At 57.5% G+C, this 21945-nt stretch overlaps 1 protein-coding gene across 7 annotated transcripts in view; it reads right to left on the bottom strand.

Annotated features, from left to right (window-relative positions):
- RPS6KA1 (ribosomal protein S6 kinase A1) overlaps nt 1-21884 on the bottom strand; it is a 37296-nt gene extending 15412 nt beyond the window's left edge. The window contains exons 1-11 of one of the 7 annotated variants that reach the window (XM_027616365.2): nt 21730-21884; nt 15632-15676; nt 7084-7200; nt 6738-6819; nt 4685-4765; nt 4429-4508; nt 3020-3126; nt 2079-2116; nt 1552-1694; nt 1074-1144; nt 693-781 (exon numbers count right to left, since the gene is read on the bottom strand). In XM_027616365.2, the coding sequence (XP_027472166.2) occupies nt 693-781; nt 1074-1144; nt 1552-1694; nt 2079-2116; nt 3020-3126; nt 4429-4508; nt 4685-4765; nt 6738-6819; nt 7084-7200; nt 15632-15676; nt 21730-21792 (916 nt within the window). In that variant the 5' untranslated portion in view covers nt 21793-21884. Of the gene's footprint in view, nt 1-692; nt 782-1073; nt 1145-1551; nt 1695-2078; nt 2117-3019; nt 3127-4428; nt 4509-4684; nt 4766-6737; nt 6820-7083; nt 7201-8014; nt 8622-9885; nt 10033-15631; nt 15677-21729 lie in introns of those variants that run through there. The other 6 variants (XM_027616388.2, XM_027616379.2, XM_027616393.2 and 3 more) reach the window with 6 other exon arrangements.
- Between the last annotated feature and the right edge of the window lie 61 nt (nt 21885-21945).

Raw genomic sequence — 21945 nt, 5'->3', positions numbered from 1 at the left:
CTGCAGAGGCCCCCATCTCCCGCCCAGCCCAGGCCTCCCCTCCATTGCTCTTATCCCATGTCCTTGTCAGCCACCAGGCAGACTCTCACTCCATTCAACCCCAGGGACCCGGACTGGACCTTACAAAGCTGGTCATGGTCCAGAGGAACCCAGGGGCCAAGGAGCCAAGACAGAGTGAACATCTTCTACACAGCAGGCATGTTCATGCAACTTCATTTGGTCAACGGGGTTCGAGAGCATCATCTCCCATGGAGACGGGGACCCAGGGCTCGGGGAGGTGAAGTCAACTGCCTTGGGTCACTTAGCTCATAAATGGCCCTCATTCAACAAATATTTACGGAGGGACCACTGTGTGGGGGCAGTGAGGACCTGACACAGTGCCAGGATTGGGACCTGTGCCTCCTGATTCTTGAGCTCATGCTCTTTCTGTTGTGCCAGCAGCCTTGGCGAAGGAGCTGTGTGGGGGCCTCTGTCCTTGTCCCCAGGGGGAGTGGGGATGACTCAGTTCCTGCCTTCCCCCTACACACAGGTCACCCCCCCCCAAACACCACACATGGAGCCAGAAAGCAGGGTGGCCCGCGGCATTGTCTGCCCACACAAAGGACAACAACGGCCCCTTTCAGCCCCAGATGTGGCTCTGTGGCCTAGGCTGCAGCTGTACCCCGCTCCCCTCCCGAGCTGGGGCTGCTTACCGAGCCGGTTGGCAGGATTCCGCTTGAACAGGGCCCGCAGGAGGCTCTGGGCTTCCGTGCTCAGAAACTGGGGCATGCCTAGCTTCGCCCTAAAATAGCCCCCAGGTCTCATCAGGGCTGAGCCCGCCCCAGAGGCCCTGTCTCCCCTCCCCACTCTGTCCAGGTCGAATTTCCAGCTCAATCCAGACAAACCATCCACGAACTCACCTCCCAAAGACTTCAGGGATTCCCCGCCCAAGCCCGGGAAAGCATAATGCTTAATCCAGAGGAGGGTCTCATTAATGGAGAAATCTGAGGCAGGAACAGGGTATTATTCTGGCCCCCAAGCTGGGGCCAGCATCGGCGGAAACCCTAAAGTATCAGGGCAGGGCTGGTGCTTACTTCAGAATCAGCGTCATGGTCTCTTTCCGGTCCTTCCCCTGGAAGGGCAGGGAGCCCGTCAGCATCTCAAACTGCAAAGGACAAGGGTCTATGAGGCTCTGGTCTCCATCTCCCATGTCCCTCACCTCGTCCCACCCAGGCCACTCAGCTCCATTCCCAGGACTCTTGCTGGACTGTGGCAGGTCCACCCGGATCAAGAATTGTGACTGTCTCTCTTTCCTCTGCCAGTCAGAACACCCAAAGCAGTACTAGGGGCTGAGGCTGAGGAGAGGCCCAATCCCGGGCTGGGGGCAGCCCACGTGGGGCCAAGCCTGGAATCCTCCCAAGGAAGGAACCTGCAGCTGGGTAGAGGGTGAGGCAGCTTGGCTGGGAAAATACAGGAGGAAGTCTTAGAGATTATCAACCCCCTCACTGTACAGAGGAGAAAACTGAGGCCCAAAGCATGGGCTGAATGCTTTACCGCTGTCTGGGCACTCACCATCAACACCCCGTAGGACCACCAGTCGGCACTGTGGGTGTGGCCCTGGCGGTTGACGACCTCGGGGGCCATGTACTCCACCGTCCCACAGAAGGAATAGGCTTTTTTCTCATGGTCAATGGCCTCCTTGCTCAGGCCAAAGTCTGTGGCAAGGAGGGCAAGAGGACACGTGAGTGAAGTGTCCTTTAGGAACCCCCCTGCCTTCCTTGCTGCCAACCCCTGCACACCCAAGCCCCCTGCACACCCAACGCCCCTGCCCACAGGCCTGAGGGAATCACCCCCATGACACTCAGGAGGAGGCTAAGGCCCAGAGAGGTTAGGTGACTGGCTCAAGGTTACCTAGTGGAGAAGCTAGGGTTCACACCCAGGCCATCCCAAGGCTAGGGCCTGGACTTTTCACGACTTCCAAGTGCCTGGCACAGCCTCTCAGGTAGAATGGATCTCCTGGCACTCGGCCCAGGCCTATCAAGAGCCCATCCTGCCCTCCCCTGGGACTTGATGGGTGGGAACAGGGGCGCTCTACTCACCAGTGAGTTTGATGTGGCCCTCCTCATCCAGAAGGATGCTGTAATGGAGAGATGGGTTCTGGTGACACCGTGGGGATTGTGGGGGGTTGGGCCTAGCCCAGAGAAGGTGATCCACCCAGATCCATCTAATGAGAGGCAGGTAGAGTAGACTGGTGCTGCCATGCAGATGTGTTGCCTGCCTTCTTTGCTAATCCTTGAAACAACGGGCTGAGGTAGGGACTATAATGGCCCCATTTTAACAATGGGGAATCTAGGGGCACCTGGGTGGCTCAGCCGTTAGGCGTCTGCCTTCGGCTCAGGTCATGATCTCAGGGTCCTGGGATTGAGCCCCGCATCGGGATCCCTGCTCAGTGGGAAGCCCGCTTCTCCCTCTCCCAATCCCCTTGCTTGTGTTCCCTCTCTCATTGTGTCTCTCTCTCTGTCAAATAAATAAATAAAATAAAACAACCAATGGGGAAACTAAAGCTCAGGGAAGTTAAGTAACTCCACACGGTCACAGAGCTAATAGGTGGTGGAGATAAGATTTGAATTCAGGTCTGCCTAACTCTAAAGCCAGATCTCTTTCCAGCCCAGCACCTACTCCCCTGGGCTCCCCCGAGTTACCATTTGAGGATATTTAGCTATTAAGGAAAATTCTAGAGAGGACCATATCAAGGAACAACCTTTAGTGATGGCATCTCAGACATCACACTGGATTAGCAAAAAATGTAGGCAATCACCTGCACGGAGGAGCCTCAGCCTTGTCAACGGCAGCAATGGTGATTAGGCAACCCCCCAAGGTAGGCCTGCTGCCACCACCACCCCACTCCACCCACCTATTCGGGGGGCAGCCATAGAGAGGGAGACTTTGTTGGGGAGTCACAGCCACCCGTCAGGAGAGACCCCAGGGCCTGCCTCTGCACTCCCTAGGGAGGCTGGTATGGAGTTCGGGCTTCACTCACTTTTCAGGCTTGAGGTCTCTGTAAATGATGCCCAGGCTGTGCAGGTGGTCCAGGCCCAAAGCCAGCTCAGCCAGGTAAAACTTCACGTCCTCCTCTGTGAACATCACCTACAAGAGGCGGGAGAGGGCGTCAGCTGGGAGCGCCTCTTCGTCAGGAGCTAGGGCACTAGGCAATCAGCAGCTTCCTGGTCCTCAGGGCCCACCCTGGGGAGGACCCTTAGACACCCCCAGGCCATACTCTCTTCTCTTTATAAAGGGGGTTGAGTATGAAATGACCAACACACAAGTCACTCATTGTGGCATTGTTTGGAAGTAACAAAAGGGTTGCAAAGAGCCCGAGGGTTGAGCAGAAGACTGAAATGAACTGTCTCTCCCATGCATGATGGAGAGCTATGTAGCCATAAAGGCACAAGGAATCTCTCCATGTTCTGACACGGATCGATCTCTAAGATACACTGTCTTGAGCAAGGCAAGATACAGAACGGTATAGACAGGGTAGTGCTTTTTCTGTAAGAAAATGGGGGTTGGAATTCAGAACGTGTACGAGAATGGTTTGTATTACTAAAGAAACATGGGGTGCTTAAACAAGAAATCAATAAAAATGTTTACCTATGGGGGGTAGAGGGACTGGGGTGGGAGGAAGACTTCTCAATGAGATTTTTCTTTTCAATCATGTAAACGTATTACCTATTCAAACATTAAAATAACATTTAAAAAATTTTTTTAAAGTTTGTTTCTCTTCGGAAGGTTGACTTGTATTAATGGTCCCATCTTTATATCTGGCTCAAATTCTTTTACGTCAGTTAAAATCTTTTTGGTTAGGGGCGCCTGGGTGGCTCAATCAGTTGGGCGTCTTGCCTTCGGCTCAGCTCGTGGTCTCGGGGTCCTGCGACTGAGCCCCACGTCAGGCTCCCTGCTCAGTGGGGAGTCTGCTTCTCCCTCTCCCTCAGCCTCTGTCCCTCCCGCTCATGCTTGCTCTCTCTCTCTCTCTCAAATAAATAAATAAAATCTTAAAAAAGAAAATCCTTTTGGTTAACACATAGGACATAATGTTAAAATACCCAGATTTCTGGGAGGATTTGCGCTTCTTCCCATCCTCAAAGCCTTGCCCGGGGCAGCCTTGGAAGAATGGAGGTGGAGAGGTGAAAGACCCCTTAGCTCCTGGGAATCAGGGTGGCGTCAGACGCAGGCCCTGATCCTCCTCACCCATCCTGGGAGAAACTCTGAGGCTTGGCCAGGGGGTACCCTCTGTCCCAGGGTGGGTTCCTAGGTCAGGGTCTGCTAGGCAGGCCTGGGTGGTCCCAGGTCCAAGCCACACTGGTCACGTTCTTCACAGAGCTCTGGGATGAGACGCCTCGTTGTCTCTCAAGCTCCATCCCGGGGCCCTATGGCAGTGGGGTGTCAGCTCACCTCTTTGGAGAGCCGTGTGAAGAGGTCCCCGCCACGCAGGAAGTCCAGAATAAGATAGAGCTTTCCCTCAGTCTGGAAGGCTGGGGAGAGGGGAAAAGGCAATGGTGGAGCCAGCTGGGCCCTGGGCCCTGCCCCTCTACCCTAAGCTCCCTTGGCCTGCTGGGGGTGGGGGCAACACCGGGGGAAGGCAGCAGCCCACAGGTAGGGCAAAGCCTGGCAGGCAGGGTGGGAATTCAAGTAGGGTCTGTGGTCTCACCATAGTGCAGCTTCACCACAAACGGGTGGTTTACATCAGCTAGGATGTCTCTCTCCATCTTGGTCCGAACGCGGTCACGCACTGGCCAGAAGAGAAAGGCAGTCACGGAGAATCTAGCCCCCGCAAAACGGTCATTCCCCAAGCCCTGGCTAAGAAGGGCTGCTCTCTTTTCCAAGTGTTCTTCACACCTCATGGCAGTGCCCAGGGCTGAGCCCTGGGCGCCCTGCCCATCCCTCGAGCCCCATCTCCTGCTGTGCCCCATCAGAGGCCATTCAACCCAGTCTGTCCAAGCAACCTGCCCTGTCCTCTGCGTGCCCTTAGCCTTTGCCCCCGAGGCTCCCCCGGAACGCTTTTACCAGCCTCCGCCCCACCTGGCACAAAAATCCCTAATGCCGGTCTGGGGGATGGAGAGTATAGTCACCTGGGAGCTAGTTAGGCAGATTCTTTCCTTGGGCCTAAAATTCAGACTCATGGGTCTTAGCGGCCACCCTCACATCCTTTTTTTTTTTTTTTTTTTTTTTAAGAATAAAAGTCCCTAGGCATTCTGATCACCAGCAGGTTCTTCTTTGACTCAGCTCAGGCCTCACCTCCTCCAGGAAGTCTTCCTTAAACTGCTAAGCTGAATTAGGGCCCTCTCTCCTACAGTGCTCGTGCTTGCCCCTTCAGAGTACTTTTCACCTTCTCTTTTAATTTTTTCGTTTCCCTCACCAGATGCGGCATGGACCATGCTGGAGTTGGACTATTCCAGCCACTGTTTCCCAAATATACCTTACATTTTTACACTTCTGCTCAGGCAAACAGCTTCTCCTTCCTGGGGTACTCTGCCTCTACTATTTTTAGTCTGGAGAACTCCTAACTCCTCCTTCAAGGCACAGGTCAAGCGGCCCCTCCTTATGTGAGCCCAGCCTCTGTGAGGCTGCAACCCGCCATCCCCCGGGCTCCCCGCTCACAGCCCCAGCTGCTCCAGACTGCAGCCGTGGCTTGGCCACTCCTGCCCTGGCCTGGGAGACCTTCACAGCAGTGCCCAAGTCCTCCATCCTCCCCCTCCACGGCTCCCATCATCCCTCCTGGGGAATGACTTCTACCCCTACCAGGTTGGCCTGAGAGCATCAAAGCTACAGCACCCCACAAACAACCCTTCACGGGCCACAGGACCCCTAAAGTCGGCAAGGCCGACACTCCTTTTTTTTTTTTTTTTTTTAAGATTTTATTTATTTATTTGAGAGAGAGAGAGAGCACACGAGAGGGGGGAGGGTCAGAGGGAGAAGCAGACTCCCCGCTGAGCAGGGAGCCCGATGCGGGACTCGATCCCGGGACCCCAGGATCATGACCTGAGCCGAAGGCAGTCACTTAACCGACTGAGCCACCCAGGCGCCCAAGGCCGACACTTCTGATCCTCCCCGCCTCACCCCAGCCAGGGCCCACTCCCCCTGGTCAGTGCCTACACTGGTTCCCAGACTGCTCCAAGGGTCACTGCCCAGCCCAAAGTCCACTACCAACCACTGTCATGCCCTTTGTGAGCCTGGGAATTCTAGACCTGGCCTTGGGCTCCCTTCTGAACCTCCCTGCGATCCATCTCTGGGGCCCTGCCTCCAGTCCCCCTCTCCTACCTTTCCTAGCTGCCTCCCTGGACTCCCTGCCCCTTCCCTCACACCTTTCTCCACCCCGAGAGGGTCTCCCTCAGACTCTCCAAGCATCGTGAAGCAACTCTGCCCAACTAACCTCAATATCAGGCATGTGAAGGCCCCTGCCACAAGCACACTGCACTCACCCCTTGCCTTCCTTCCAGACATTCACCTTCAGCTATGGTAATTGGTGCTTGGCTTGCGGGGGAGGGGAAGGGTGAGATTAATCCCCAGAAGTCTTTTCTTCGAAACGGACCCTGTCTCTGCCATGAGGTAGGAGGGGCGAAGGAGGAGGCTAAGGACAGGCCTGTTTCTCTACCTTCAGACCAGGTGCTCCTCCATCAGACACAACACTCCGGAGAACCAGGCTGTCTCCCTCAATCCTGTGCCTAGCCTGGGCTCTGCACGGGGAGGTGACCTTCACTCACCTTTCAGCGTTGCCTTCTTTAGTACCTTCATGGCATACAGGTGCCCACTATCAGGCCGGGTGACCTTCCGCACGAGGAAGACCTGAGAAGGCAATGGGGAAATGGCAGAGGAGAAGCTGGGGAGGGGGCCAAGCCTGTTAGCTCCCATCCTCCAGGTCCCAGGCTGACCTCTAACTTCTCTGAGCCCCAGGTTGACCTTTTGCCCTCCCTGGGTACCAAGGTGACCTCCTGTCCTCCCCTCAGACCCATCAACCCTTGCCCTCGGATCCTGAACCCCAAGGTGACCCTTCACCCCCACCTCTGACACGACCAGTGCTGCCCTCCCAGCTGTGGGCTCAGGACTCACTTTGCCAAAGGACCCCTGGCCCAGAACCTTGAGCAGCTCAAAATGGGATGGGTCAGCCTTCTCAGAGCCAGCCTTGACGTGGTGCGTGATGGAGATCTCCTTGAGGATGCCCTCATCCTGATGGAGGGATAGAGCTGATGAGCACGGTGGGGCCCATCCAGGCCAGCAGGGGACATGGTCCCCATCCAAGCCCACTCCCCCTGGAGACAGGGCCCTGCTGGCCACACCAGACAGCTATACTGATGGGGCCAGCCTCCTGGTTCATCAATCCCAAGAGGGGTTTAAGGGCCAGGGAGGGTCAAACTACCAAGGTGCCGAGTCAGGTGAGGCTCGGCTCCCACTGCTCCTACTCTTCTGGCCCGATGAGGCCCAGAGGGATGCCCAGGCCCGGTGCAGGTCCTGCCTGTGGGACTCCCCTCCCCCTGCTGCAAAGGTTTTGGTTTTGCCACAATAGGAAGTAGAGTTTGTTCTCATACCGGGGAGGCAGAGCCAGGCTTTTGTTCCTGGTCAGAGTGGATGATAGGATCCTTCTGGCCAAAAGGGCAGGGCTCAGATGCACATGGACCCAAGAGTCAGCAGAGACTACCCCCACCAACCCACTAAGTGCCAGTCTGGGGTGGACGGGAGCTAAGGCCAGAGACTCCATGATCCACCCTTTGAAACTTCCTTCATAGGAGTCTACTAAAAACCCCTTGCCAGGCCCTAGCTGTTCTGGGACCCTCCTGCCCTCCCTCCAATTGGCTGCTATTGCCCTGGAGCCCTGAAGCGCCTCCTCACTTCCCCAGGAAGCAAGTCTGGGCAGGGTCCAATTGTCCGGCAGGGTCAGGCTGGGGCCAGGAGAGCTGAGAGCCATCTGAGGCCAAGTTCGCTGCCCGGGCACCTGCTCCAAGGGCCACAGCCAGGCCAGGACCAGACATCTGGGCACACTCACCGAGTCCCGCCTGGGGCCAGAGCCAGGGCCAGGGGCAGGCAGAGAGGTCTGGCTGGTCCTGGGCCGCTGCTTCCTGGGCAGCCAGGGGAGCAGGGCCCAGAGCCGCAGGCGGGGCGGCTTGGGATCCTGCTCCATTCGCCCGGCAGGGCCGAGGCACCATGGCAGGAGCAGGCAGCGTCCGGGGCTGCCTCGGAGGTGGCCGGGCCCAAGGCGGATGTGCAGGGTGAGGGCGGGGGCTGGGCCCAGCTCAGGGCCGCCAATCACTCGGGGCCTGTGGTTTCCCAGCTCCAGGCCTACAATCTTACCACGTTCCCTTCCTCTCTTCCCCCACCCCCCATTGCCTGCGGGCTGCCCTCTGGCCCTTTCCCCCTTCATCCTCCCCGTGGGCCTGCAAAGGGAAAGCCCCATGCCAACGCAGCTGCTGAGGGGCAACAGGTACCCAACGGGCACAGACAGGTGTCTAATGTGTACAGGTGGAAAAAGAGGGACACCCAACAGGCAGAGGCAGGCATCCACAGGTAAAGACAGATGAAGGTGGGCATCTATCAGGCAGAGGTGGGAGGGCACACAGGCCCACCAGGCAGGGATGGAGAGGGACACACATCCAGCAAGGGGAGCTAGGAAGAACACACACCCAACAAGCAGAGACAGATGGGGACATGTACCCAACAAAGCAGAGGCAGGAGGGGACCCATACCTAACAGGCAGAAGTGCACGGGACATATATCCAACAGGCAGCGACAGAAGGGGACATGAACTCAACAGGCAGAGACAGATGGGGACCCAACAGGCAGAAGCAGATGGGGGCTGGCATCCAACAGGTGGAGACAGATGGGGACACACACTCAACAGGGAGAGACAGAAGGGGACACAACCCAACAGGCACCCAACATGTGACAGGTACCCAACAAGTGAGGACTGGCACTCATCAGGTGGAGACAGAGACAAGAAGCCGAAAGAGAGGCAGGTGGGCCGCAGAAAGGGAAAGCCAGTCCGTGAGGCCCAAGGAAACTGACAGAGACCCGGATCTGACACACAGAAAGCCAGACCCAGGACTCAAGGGCAGAACTCCGGGTTCTTGCTGGCCTGCCAGGGGCTGGGGGAAGAGTTGAGGGGACATCACCTGCAAACACCCCGCATCTGGGGGAAGAGTCCGGTATTTGTGGCAGACACACCTCTGAGGTTTCATCCCTGCCAGGGCCTGCAGAGGGCCCATGACCAAGACAGTGGGCTGAGAGGAACATCGCCTGAATGCAATCTGATGGCTTTGACTCTGATCCAAATTTCCCAAATCTGTTATCCCCATTGCAGATACAGGAAACCAAGGCCCAGGGGCCAGTGACTCACCCAGGCTGAAAGTGGACCAGCGGCAGAGCCGGCTTACACTCAAATCCTTCCCCTAGTTACTGCCTGGCTTGGGGTCAGCAGGCCTCCAGTGCCAGGAAAGGGTGAGCAGGTAAGTCAGCCAGAGCCCTGCCCCGCCCCACCACCTCCCTCAATACTGGGGTCAGCACAGGGACTTTCCATTCTAGGTCTAGGACCTGACAGACACAGCCCTATCTTCAGGGGACCTGGAACAGCCACAAAAGCTGCAACCATCAGAAGCTGCAGGCTCTGCAGGCCCCTGAGTATAACCCTGGGCGGGACAGGCAGAAATCCTGGCTCAGAGAGGGGCTGAGGTGAGCCAAGGCCACACAGCAACCCTTGCCCACCCCCGCCCTGAGGTTTGAGACTCCGCTCTCTGAGAACACTCCCTGGGGACAGAAGCAGTCACCCGGAAACCCCAGGGGACAGAGCCACTCCCCAAACCCATTCCTTGCCCAGGGCCATGGTGACAGATATTGCTGGAGGCAGACCAACCCTCTGCTCACCTTTCTGGGACAGGGGAGTGAGTCTCTCTCACCCCTGGGGAAATCTGCCGGGGTCTGCATGGTGGGACTCAAGCTGGTGGCCAAAGGGCCCCGTTACTCCTCTACTTCTGCTTTTTCAGCCTTCCCGGCCCAGAAGGCAGGGTCCCTGACCCCCTCCTTCTCACTTCCCCCTCTGCAGGGAGGAGGGACAGAAGATGGGTCAGTCTCCCCTGCCGAAGAGGGGACACTGTAGACCCCACACCCATCACTCCGCAGGGGGGCCCAGGGATACGCCCTCCTCATCTCCTCTGATCCTAAGGAGGGGAGACTAGAAGACAGACAAAAGTCACAAGATGACAAGGCGATGACACACTGGGCATCCCAGCACCTGCCAACATCCCCTTGAGGGAATATGGGGCAGAAGTCAGCGAGGCCACGGTCTCTGAGTGCCCCAGGACAGAGTGCAGAAGCTCCTTCCCTGGAAAGTGACCTTCCTATGGCTGGGCCCACCCAAAATGGCAACCCACCGAGCCGGCCCCGCCTGGGATGGGCAAGGGAGCCAAAGGGCCTAGCAAGGACCTCACAGAAGTCTGAGAGGAGGAGAAGGTAGCGGTGGGGCAGGGGCTGACCAGGCCCAGCCCCCTTCCACGTGGCCTGGCCGCATCAGTCCTACCAGTACACCCCCACAGGAACTGGCACGCCCACAAATACACACAGGCCGATGATCGGAAACCATTTCCACAGACATGTGGAAACACACGCCCCCACGTACACACGGACTTCCCCTTCCAGTCCTCAGAGGGCCTCCAACGACAGTCTGGTGAGGGCCTGCTGGCAGTTGTGAAAGGGACCTCCTTAGACTGCTCACTGCACCCAGCTCCTGCAAGCAGGGCTGTGGAGGCCGGGACAGCCCGGGGAGCCCCAAAGCTCTCCGTTCCGGACCCAGTGGGGCCCCCCACCAATCCTCAAATCCCAAAGCAAAGGAAGACTCTGGCTAGCAGGGTGCAGGAAGGGGCAACAGGAAGGAACCAGTCTCAGACCTGGCCTTTGCTGGGGGTCTATGCTGGGGCTGTGAGGCCTCTGGTGGCCGGAGTAGGGGAGGACAGACACCAGACCACACCCCTTGGTCCCTGCCCCATTCCCCACCATAGATACTTCCTCTTACCTACTTCCCCCCACAGGGCAGCTGGGAGAGAACCCCAGAGCCCCCCAGCCTGATCCCTGGTCCCTAGGGTCCTTCCACCAGCTGCAGCCCAAACCCAGCTGCCAATCCCCACGGTAACGGACACCAACAGCCCCTTCCCCAGTTGGCAGTATTTGCAGGGCCTCCCGGGCCTGCCCCTTCCGGTGGGACAGATCGCTCCTGATGGGGCAGGTGAGGAGAGGTCCCAGGCGTCCCTGCTGCACTAGGCCAGGACTGGGCTGTGAGTGACAACCAGAACTGTGCCCCTTATAAACGGAGCATGTATTGCACAAGGCCGCTCTTTCCTTCAACCTCCACTGGTGTGGCTTCTGCCAGGCCCTGTGTCTTAGCTTCGCGAGAGATCCTGTCATCCCATTCCAGAGACACGAAAACCAGACTCGGACAGAAAGTGACTTGCCCAAGGCCACATGGCTAGAAAGGGGGACAGCGAAGAGCAAAATCAAACAGTGTTTGCTTCCAAAGCCTACACTCAAGTGTTTCATTATCGCCCTCCACGCAAGCCCGTTTCCCCTTTGGACATCCGTCACAGCTACCGGCCCCCTGCTCTACCCCCAAGGCCCGAGCCTGACACTAGGAGGCGCACATGTTAAGACTCAGGCCTTGTTCTCAGGCAGCTCCTGAAAATACATGATAACAAAACACAAGTGGCTACAAATCTACAATCGTGTATTAGAAGTGCCCAGAGGCGGGAACTATCTGTCCGGGGTAAGGTCCCAAAAGACCTTCCAGAGAGGTTGCAGTCCAGCTAGAGCCTGAGGATGAACAGGAGTTGGCCAGGCAGAAAGGAGGAAGAGAAAGACGCTCTATGCAGAGACCTGCATGAAGAAGGGGCTGAGGCCAGGACGCAGGGTAGGAAGGTAAGAACCGTCCACTCACTAGCTGAGCGCTCCCAAGCAAATTGCCCTCCCTGTCTGAGCCTCAGTTTCCCCCTCTGTAAAACAGAGCTTACAACTAAATACTCCACCCTCGGAAGGCTGTTGCTACAAGTACAACAGGCCACAGAGACAACGGGATGTTGTAAGCAGGACTCCTCCCTGGACTGGGTGGGCAGTCTTACTGCTGCAGTCTCCTCTGGGCAGGCTGAGGGGACACAGCCCAGCCGCATGGTCCCGGGGCCTGGGAGGGCAGGCTAGCCTACCCCGGCCAGTCCAAGGGAAGTTCCCCCCAACACCTGAGGCTTCCAAGGCTCCCCGAAGTCCGCAGTCACATCCTGCTTGTGCTCCAGCCAGAGGAGCATGAGGGATCCGGGATGGATCAGGGTTTCATAAACAGGAAGAGAGGAGGAGAGGGGGGAGACGCCCAGCTCTCAAAATAGACCTGCAGGCACTTCAACGGGGTCCAGCTCCGGAGATAGCCAGGGGAGGGGGCCGGGGGTGCGCGGTCCACCCTCATGGAGGGAGGGAGGGTGAGCAGAGCCCCAGTCCGCCTGAGGACCCCAGGCGTGCCGGGGATGCCAAAGGGATTCGGGAAGCTCTTGCCCTGGACTGCTGTCTGTGCCACGGCTGCTAAAACCCAAATCCCCCTTTCGGCCTAAAATGAATAAAGTAAGCAAACATTAAGCACCACACTTTGGGGGCACCCGGCGGGCTCAGTCGGTGGAGGAGGCGACTCTTGGTCTCGGGGGTAGTGAGTTCGAGCTCCCCACTGGGTGTACAGATGACTGAAAAATAAAATCTTTAAAAAAAACCAACAAGAAAACAAAACACAGCAAACTTTGTGGGACTGTTTGATTTATACATATCACACTCCTCCTCCGGGTGGCCCTGAGGGGTGGACCCTGTTCTTCTATAGCAAAAGCCTCTAAACCTCAGAGCAGTACAGTACCCGCCCAAGTCCTACAGCAAATGAGAAAGGGGCAGGATCCTGAACTCAGAACGCCTGACTCCCAAGGGCCCCTCCCTGCCTCTTCTCCACCTGGAAGGCCCACTTCTCTCTGGAGCTGCCAAATCCTGCCTTCGGAGGCCCAGCCAAATGCCAGTTCTGCGGGGAAGGTGGCCTGCAGCCCTACTCCCCTGCCACACAGAGCCGTAACCATTGGCCCCTGCTCAGCCCCGAGCGCAGGTGCCCCTGGCTGGTTCCCCAGGACATTCTCCTCTTACCATCTCACCAGGAGAAATGTGGGCACCAGGAAAGGGGTACGTTTCTCTGCCCGATATGGGGCCTGGTGCAGAATGGAGATTCTCTGTGCCCACAGTCATGCTCCCCGCCATCACAGCACCCACCACCACACAGCTTGCCTGTCTCCACCCGCTCCTCAAGCCTGAGAGCAACCTGAGGCTGGGGGTACTGACTTCATTTTAGGGCCCCCCAGCACTCCAGCATGGTGCACCGAACGTCTGTCTGATGAAGCAAAGGAGAAACTGGCCTGCTCCCAGCTCCTTCCACCACACAAAGTGATGAGGGCCTGACCACAGGCTGAGCGCCCCCTGGTGTGCCAAGCCCAGAAGTAGGCCCTGGAGATACTGTGAGGTTCTGGGGGCAACAGAAAAGATAGATGAGCAGGTGTCTAGAAATGGTGGAACCTAGGGTCACAGGGACTCAATACTCCCCCTCTTCAGCATGCAGTGTTCTCTGGGCTGGGAGAAGTATGGGCTCTGTGGTCAAGCAAGACCTGACTCCATTGCTCACCAGCTATGTGACTTTGGGCCTCCGTTTTCTCATCTATAAAATGGGGATAGTAACAATCTCTACATCAGGGGTGTTGTGAAAACTAAATGCAAAGCTCCTGGGGTGGTGCCAGGTATGGGTTAAGCTCTTTCTCTTCCTTAACGTGGCATTCAAGGCTCTCCTTGCCCATCCAGCTCCAGCCTTGTCTCCCTTCCCATCCCAGGGTCGTCTGCTCGAGAGCAGGGGTCATAGGCTTGAGATCAGATGTAGGTTACCCACCCGAGTAAGCACCTGCCCTCTCCCTACAAGCCCGTCTAGCTCCTGAGGTAGCTTACCACCTGCCCCCGCAAAGCTGCAAGCTCCTCTGCAACCCCCAGAACTTGAGCCCCAAGATCTGAACATCCTGGTTGTTCCTTGATTCGTTTTGTTACGAGGCACCTAGAGGCAGCTAGTTTATGGAAGGAGATTCTCCAGACCAGGGGCCCAGTCTCTGCCACTTGGTCTGGCCGCTGTTGCCCCGGTGGCCCCAGTAACGTCAGAGGAGGGGTAGCAGCCTACTTATCTCACCTTGCCCTACCCCAGGCAACTCAGCTCCCTTATCTTAGGAGGCTGAGACAAGGCAAATATCAGCACCAGCCCCAGGTCTATTTTAAAGGTCAAGCTTATGGCAAGTCTGGTGCCCAGGCCGACCCAGGTCTAGAGGGTGTGGCCCCTGGAGGGCACGGAAGTAGAGCAATACACTGGGGTACCCGCGCAGCTGGTACTGAAGTCACCATGCGCCAGGCGGTTACTACCTCATCTGTCCTTGCCACCACTCCTGTGACTCAGGTACCATCAACCCCAGTTTACAGATGAGGAAACTGAGCCTCAAAAGTGAGAACACCTCTGGCCAAATAGTGAGGGTGGAGCCAGGACGTGAACACAGGTCCACCACCTACTGTCAGAACCCACGCTCCATCGTTCCTTGGCAGCTTCCGGAGCCCCCCACGGCCAGCAGCTCTGGGGCCTGACAGCTCCTGAAAACTGGGTGTGCTCTTTCCCAACAGAGAGATGAAAAAGCCCAGGCCCAGAAGGAACAAGGGACCCACCCCAGGTCACACAACTGCCACCCAGCCCCTGGTGCTTTTGTTGACACACAAAACCAGCAACGGGGACTGATGGGCTAAAGGGAGGTGCCCAGGGGAAGCAAAGACAGCAGTGGGGAGGGAAGCACCCAGGGCTGGGAGGTGGGAACCCAGAGAAACGGCCCGGGTGCCACATGCCGAGCACTGGGCCATGGATAGACCTGGGGGGCCACCAGGTACCCTCCCTTCATGTACCAGCACCACATACCCAGAAGATTCTAGGCCCTCATCATGCCCAGCTGACCTGAGCCTCTCCCATCACCCCTTCAGCCCTTTCCTTACAGCCAGCCCAGCTGCCATTAGGAAATAAACCAAGGAAGTGGCCTGGGTGAGGAGGAGCCCGAGTTCTAGCCTGGATTCTGCTCCTGACCCTCTCTGGGCCTCAGTCCCCTCGCCTGAGAAATAGGAAGGTTGAGGGGCACTTGGCTGGCTCAGTGGGTAGAGTGTGAGACTCCTGATCTCAGGGATGTAAGTTCAAGCCCCACGCTGGGTGTGAGATTACTTAATAAGAGCTTTAGGGGCGCCTGGGTAGCTCAGTCAGTTAAGTGGCTGACTTTGGCTCCAGCTGTGATCTCAGGGTCCCGTGATTGAGCCCCACATCGGCGCGCACATCTCTCTCTCTCAAATAAATAAATGAAATCTTTTAAAAATAAATAAATAAAACAAAATCTTAAAAAAGAAAGAAAGGAAGAAATAGGAAAGTTGGAGCAAGTGATCTCTGTGCACAGGGTCACCTCGAGGTTTCAGTGGGACCAGAGAGGGGGTGGGCCTCCCTCCTCCTCCACAACCATGCAAACGGTCCCCTGCTCAGGGTGCTTGCCTTGGTCCTCACCTTGGACGGCTGCAGTCCAGCTTCTTCCCCTGAGGCCTGTCCATTCTGGAAAAGAGAAGGGAGACTGGGGAATTTTACCAGAACTTACCAGGGTGGGAGAGTGCAAAAACAGACCCTACCAGAACCCCCCCCGCCCCCACCCCATGGGGCTGCCCCTGGATAGCTAGGGAGGCCATGTAGGCGAGGGCCCCCTACCTCCGCTTTCACTGGGGGGCGCAGGTGTCAGGCCTCCCACAGCAGCCCCTTGCCAGCATGTCCCACTCCTCCCTCGCTCGCGCTCTCTGCCTAGCAAATCCCTCGTCTTTGAAGACTGAGCTCAAATGTCACCTCCTCCCAGGGAGAAGGAAAGGGCATGTGTGGCTCCCAGCTCTGCTGGAGACAAACTGTGACTCTGTGCCAAAGAACCAACTGCAAAGAGGCCTCAGTCTCCTGATCTGTAACATGGGACTAGTTACCCCACCTCCCAGAATTGCTTCAGGGATATAAGGAGACCCCAGTCTGCGCAAGTGTCCAGCCTGGAACTGGTGGCTGCCCTGTCCTTGCCCCATTCTGGGGCTCCTCCCCTGCCCCTGCCGGGCAGAACCACGGCCACCACCCTGCGCCCCTGGCTTCCTTCCCTGTGCCCCTGGCCGCACGGCAGGGACTACGTACACAGAGGGCTGCCCTTCCTAGTAGAGGAGGGGACAGAGATTAGGCCTTGGTGCTAACAGCTGCTCTCTTCCGAGCCCCTGCCACATGCCAGGCACGGGGCTCGGTGCCTCGCACCTGTAGCACCATTAGATCCTCCTGACCTGGGAGGTAGGCCCTGTCCCCATTTGGCCGACGAAGAAACTGAGGTTCAGAGGAGCATAGTGATGGCGCACCTAAGGTCACACGACTGGTAAGTGGGGATTCAAAATCCGGTCTCTGACACCCAGGAGGTGCCCAAAAAAAGGTCTGCTCAAGAGCAGCCCACACCTCAGCACAGGAACAACCTGCAGAGAGGCGGCCACTGGGGCCCATTTCTAGGCAGTCCAGCTTCTTCCAGCCCCTGGACTTCGCCCTCAGGGGTATACCAACCCCAGCCCATCCCTTTCCTGCGTGATAGGAGGTGAGTAACCAGGCCTGGGGAAGCAAGGAAGGAGCTGTCCCCACCCCTCCTGGCACAGCAAGAGTGTGGTGAGGCAGCCGGAGGCTCCCACCGGTAGCGAGACCCAGCCTAGGGCAGGTCAGGACTTTGGAGCCAGGGGCTGGGTCCACAGGGCAGCTGTGGCTTTGCCTGGCAGAAGCAGGCACAGCTGTGCTCTGCCCATTACATAATCTCCCTGCCCCTGGAGCAGCTCCTCCCTGCTGCTCGTAGAACATCCTGCCCCCTGAGCCCCTTTAATGCCCCTAATCCTCCCCAGGGGCCGCTTTGTGCAGGCCCCTCCACACACACATGCACATACATTCTGTCATCTCTCAGCAACCTGGGGGAGGGCTGGGTTGATCAGGGCCGGGGAGTCAGGAGTAGGGGCCATGATGCATTTATGTATTGAGTTCACCCAGCATTCTAAACTCTTGCTATAATTCCCGCAGATGGTCATAACGGCCTTCTTGCCTACCAGCCCCCCTCCCTGCCCTCCTCATTCCAAACCCCCATCCTTCCTCAAACTCAACTGTGATCCTTGCATTGAGCAATCAACTCTCTCACTCACGCACTACTGATTGAGAACCTTCAATGGACCAGGCCCCAAACCCTGCCATGGCTTCCAGTGCCTGCAGAATAAAGTCCCAGCTCAGTCCCCAACTGCCCAACAGAGGTGAGTAAGTATGTGGGTTCTAGAACCTGACCTTCTGGGTTCAGATTCTGGCTTCTACCACTGCATGACCCTGAGGTTACTTCATTTCTCAGGGCTTCAGTTTCCTCATCTGTGAAATGGGAGATGAAAGTAATGTATCTCATTGGGTGGCTACGAGAAGCAAACAAAATAGCGCCTATAAATACCTAGCCCTAGCACATAACCAGTCCACAAACAATAGCCATTATTATTACTGGGTCTTATTCTTGAGCTTTAACCGAATGGCCTGGGACCCTGGGCAGACCAGCTTGTTCCATATCCCCAAGCATCTGTATGGTGGCTCCTTCTACCAAGAAAACCCTTCCTGCCTTGTCACTTTGGCAAAAGCCTGGCCTTCTTTCAGCACCCAGTGTCCTCTCCTCTGTTCACAAAGTCTCAAGTCCTTTCCTCCTTCCTCTGGGCCCCAATGGCACCGAGCAAACCACAGGTTAACTTAGGAAGAAGCCATGGCTTGTCCATCATCATTTCCCTAGCAGCCAGCTCAGGGTCGGGCACACAGCTGGTCACATGAAAGCTCAGCTCAGCAGAGACAGCAAGAAGACCAGAGCAGTACTCCTATTTTTCAGACGAGGCTCAGAGTTAAGGGACTTACCTGAGGTCCCTCAGCCAGCAGGTGATGGACATGGGGCCATAACCCAAAATCACATGGCTGCAAGCCTAAATCCCCAGTGAGGGAGGGTAAGAGGCCTCAGATGCACCCAGAGGTGTGGGCTTACTGAGCAATATCTGGATGATTCAGGGGACCCCACAGGTCTTGTTTGGCTGCCTCCAGTCCCAGGGTCTCTGGCCTGGGTACCATCCTCATGAAACCCTTTGCCTGTAAGAGCTGATGCACGATGTTTCTAGAAGGGGATGGGCAGCCCTGGAGAAAGGACTGGGAGTGCAGAGACCACAGGTGAGCATCCCCCTTAGAGCCAAGGTCCTGGGAAGACAGGGTCCATGTGCCCCTCTGGCCTGACTACTGCACAGGCAGGTGGAAAGAACACAGTTCTGCAGCCACAAAGACAGAGCTGCTAATCCCAGCTCTGCCGGCCACTTGCTCTGCCCTTGGGTCTGTCACATCACTCCTCTGACCCTCGGTTTGCTCATCCGTGTCATGAGGCCAGGTCTGTCTTGTTCACAGCTGCACTGTTGCTTGGCATAGTACTTGTCGTATGATAAGTACTCAATAAATATTTGCTGAATGGATGAATAAATAAATAAATGAAAGGGGACAATGATGCTGACCTTGCAGAATCCCAAGTCAAAGACCTTGTCTAAAAAGTCTGGTACAGGAAGGGCCTTCTGGCCTCTCCCACTCTCCCCACTCTTCTTCAGAGAGCTAGGACAGCTGCGTAGGTCCCCCAGACCACTGTGCCCCCTCCCCAGAGGTGAGAGATGGATTCCAAAAGGCATTCTTCCTTCCTGCCCAAGCAGCTCTGTCTTGAGAAGCAGGGCTCAGGGCAGCGTCTGGAGAAGCCAGGCAGCAGATGGACAAAGACAGCACATGCCCCACGAGCAGGAAGCAGCCCCAGGAGCTGGGGTCAGAGCCCAGCACTGGCAGCCCTGCACGCTGCTGGAGGCTGGGGGCCAGGTGCCAGGGCTGGCTCGCAACACCGGCCCTCTGAAAAGGCTGGACAGAGGCCCTGTGGGACAAGCAGACTCGGCCAACATCCGGAGCCTCTCCTGGAGTACCTTCCACCTGGGCCAGTTTGATCCCAGCCCTTCCCCATCCTTGAGCCCTACCCTCCCCCCAACTTGTTGGAAGACAGTGGAAGATCTGGACTCCCATCCTGACTCTGACAGTAATTCATATGCCAGTTCTCCTCTCTGAGTTCAGCTGTTTCATCCGAAAATGGGGGTAATAATCCCTTTTTTTTTTTAAAAGAGGCTCCTCACCTAACATGGGGCTTGAACTCACAACCCTGAGATCAAGAGTCGCATGCTCTACTGGACTGAGCCAGCCAGGCACCCCAATAATCCCTACTTTGGGAAGCTGTTTCGAGAATTATTTTATTTTAAGGAGGTAACAGCGGTGAAGCAGGGCCGGGGGCACACAGTGAAGCTCTGTACATGGCAGGACTGGGCCCCTTGAGAAGGTTCCTGCTTCCAGCAGGGCCAGGGAAGGCCCAGGCAGAATCCTCACCCACACCAACACCTGGGCCAGGCCCTGCCTCCCAGCAGCCCATTTTCGGCAGCGTCATGAGGAGGGCAGAGCTGTCCAGGTCCCAGGCCTCTGCCAAATGCCCCCAGCAGCCCCTTGCCTGCCTCCTTCCCGGCCAGGAGCCTGTGACAGTGCCTGTACCTGCAGGTCAGGCCACTATATCGCTTACATATCACCTGGACTAAGAACAGCAAGGCCCTGTTCTCCAGTGAGAACGGCCCAACCGGCGCCCTGGCTGCCCCATGGCTCCTATTACCCAAACAATAACACCCAGTCGCCTGGCACATCCATGGAGTGGGGGAGGGGGAGAACAGGCAGCAGTGCCCAGGGCCCTGCACCTCTCAGGCCCAGGAAGCATTAAGCTAGGACCCAGCACTGGCCACTGGAGGAACAGAGGTGCAGAGAGGCTAAGGACCAGCTGAGGGTCACACACAGTTTCCAAGCTGAAGCTCTGAGAAATCACGATGTCCCCAGTCCTAGGAAATACACTAATCTTCTCCTTTCACGGAACTCAGATGCAGTTGTACTCAAAACTGAGTTGAGTTTCCTGTTCAAACCTGGTCCCCTGCCCCAGGATTCCCCAAAGGGAAGCAGGAAGTAGTACCCTGCACTGGGAATCAAGCTCCTGGGTGTCTGCCCTTCCTACGAGTATAACCCAAGGTAAGTCCCTGGGTTAAGTCCTTCCCAGCCTACCTTCCTCTAGGGAGGCCTAAGTCACAGGGGCATGCCAGGGCAAAGGAATCCACCTCTGAGCGCCCCCCCCAACCAGGCCCTTATGCCCCAGGCCTCCCGGAGGGGGGGTACTGCAGAGGGCAGTGTTCCTCACCTCAGAGAGTGAGTCAGCGAGAGAGAACCTCCGAGAGTCGTGCAGGGCTTGTAAAAACCCCATGGCAGGGATCCCAGAACAATTTACTCCAAATTGCACCTTAAGGTTGGTTACCTAATCCTGCCGCGCCCACCCTCCAATAGCCAGTGTCAGCTATGACCATCCCTTTAAAGGGGTAGCACACCCTGGATGCTGGGGACCTAGGGTCCTCACTCTAATCACAACCTGTGGCCCTGAGAGGCAGGGTACTTGGTGGGTACTTGGTGGCTGCCCCAGGTAAGAGAACGCAGAGGAGGGGAGCTAGGCAGGGGCTAGGGACCAAAGCCAGGAGAAAATCACCTTGGCTCCCGGGCTCACTGAGGTCTTCACATCCTCCCAGTATACCCCCCACATCCCCTCTGGAAATGGAGTTTCATCTGCCTCCTTCCCAGCATGAGGCCAAGGGGAAAGTTTTCTTAATCTGCTGGTTCAGGGCCTTGACCTTGACCCTGGGGGTCAAAGGACACAGGAAGAGCTGGCCGTTCTGCATCCTAGGGCTTGGCACCACAGAATCTTCAGAGGAGGACCGGAGCTGCTTCTGGGAGAGGCTGGGTGACAGAGACCAAATGCCCCAGGGGCCCAGCCCTTCCTCTGGGAGGGCTCACAAGAAAGAAGGCAGGCACCAAGGTCCTCCCTGTCTCCGGGAATAATCTTCACAAGGTCTAAGGGCTTTTCCCCACTGTCTTCTCCACAGCCTGGGGTGGGGGACACGGGTATCCTCTGGCCCTAGCCTTGGGGCAAAGAAAACCAAGAGTTTCAGCCCTAGACAGGTGGTATCACCCCATATTCCACAACTGCCAAGGGTCAAGAGGGGTAACCCTGCTAGGGTCAGCAGCGGAGAAGCGGGCAGCTCTCGGGGTAGGGTGCTGGGAGGCATCAAGGAGACGTGGGGTTCCCATGACCCTTGTCTCTTGTAGAATCCCAGACATCTGGCACCTCAGCCCTGCCCATCTGCGCTGATAAAGGAAGCTCCGACAGCTCCCGGTACAGGTCCTAGGTGTGTGGGGTGAGGGGGGCCAGATCTCAGGGCCCCGCGGGATCCCCTCTCCGGGCTAAGGGGGTTCTGGGCGCTTGGCGGAACTGTCCCTCGCGCGCACACACACACACACCCGGGGCATGGGGGGTGGAGCCGAAGAAGGGCAAGAGATCGGAGTGCACTCGCGCCCTCGAGGGCGCCCGCCAGGCTACAGCGCCGCCGCGAGCCGCCCCGCCCCCGTGGGGACCCAGGCTCGCCGGCCGCTGGCCCCCGTCCCCCGCCCCGCTCACTCACCTCCGGGTCCAGCGGCACCAGCTCCATGAGCGGCCAGGGCTCCTTGAGCTGGGCGAGCGGCATCGCGCCGCCGCCGGGCCGCCCGCGCTCCTCCGGCGGCCCGTGCCGCGCCGCCTCCCGGGTCCCGGGGTCGCCGGCTCTGCGCCCCCGCGCCCCCCCCTCCCACGCGAGACCCCCCGCGCTCGGGCTGGGCCGTCCGCCGCCGCCGCCGCCGCC

Source organism: Zalophus californianus, chromosome 4 (genome assembly GCF_009762305.2).
Source record: "Zalophus californianus isolate mZalCal1 chromosome 4, mZalCal1.pri.v2, whole genome shotgun sequence".
NCBI lineage: Eukaryota > Metazoa > Chordata > Mammalia > Carnivora > Otariidae > Zalophus > Zalophus californianus.
The sequence above is the reverse complement of the archived record's forward strand: the minus strand, read 5'-3'. Positions and strand labels throughout refer to the sequence as shown.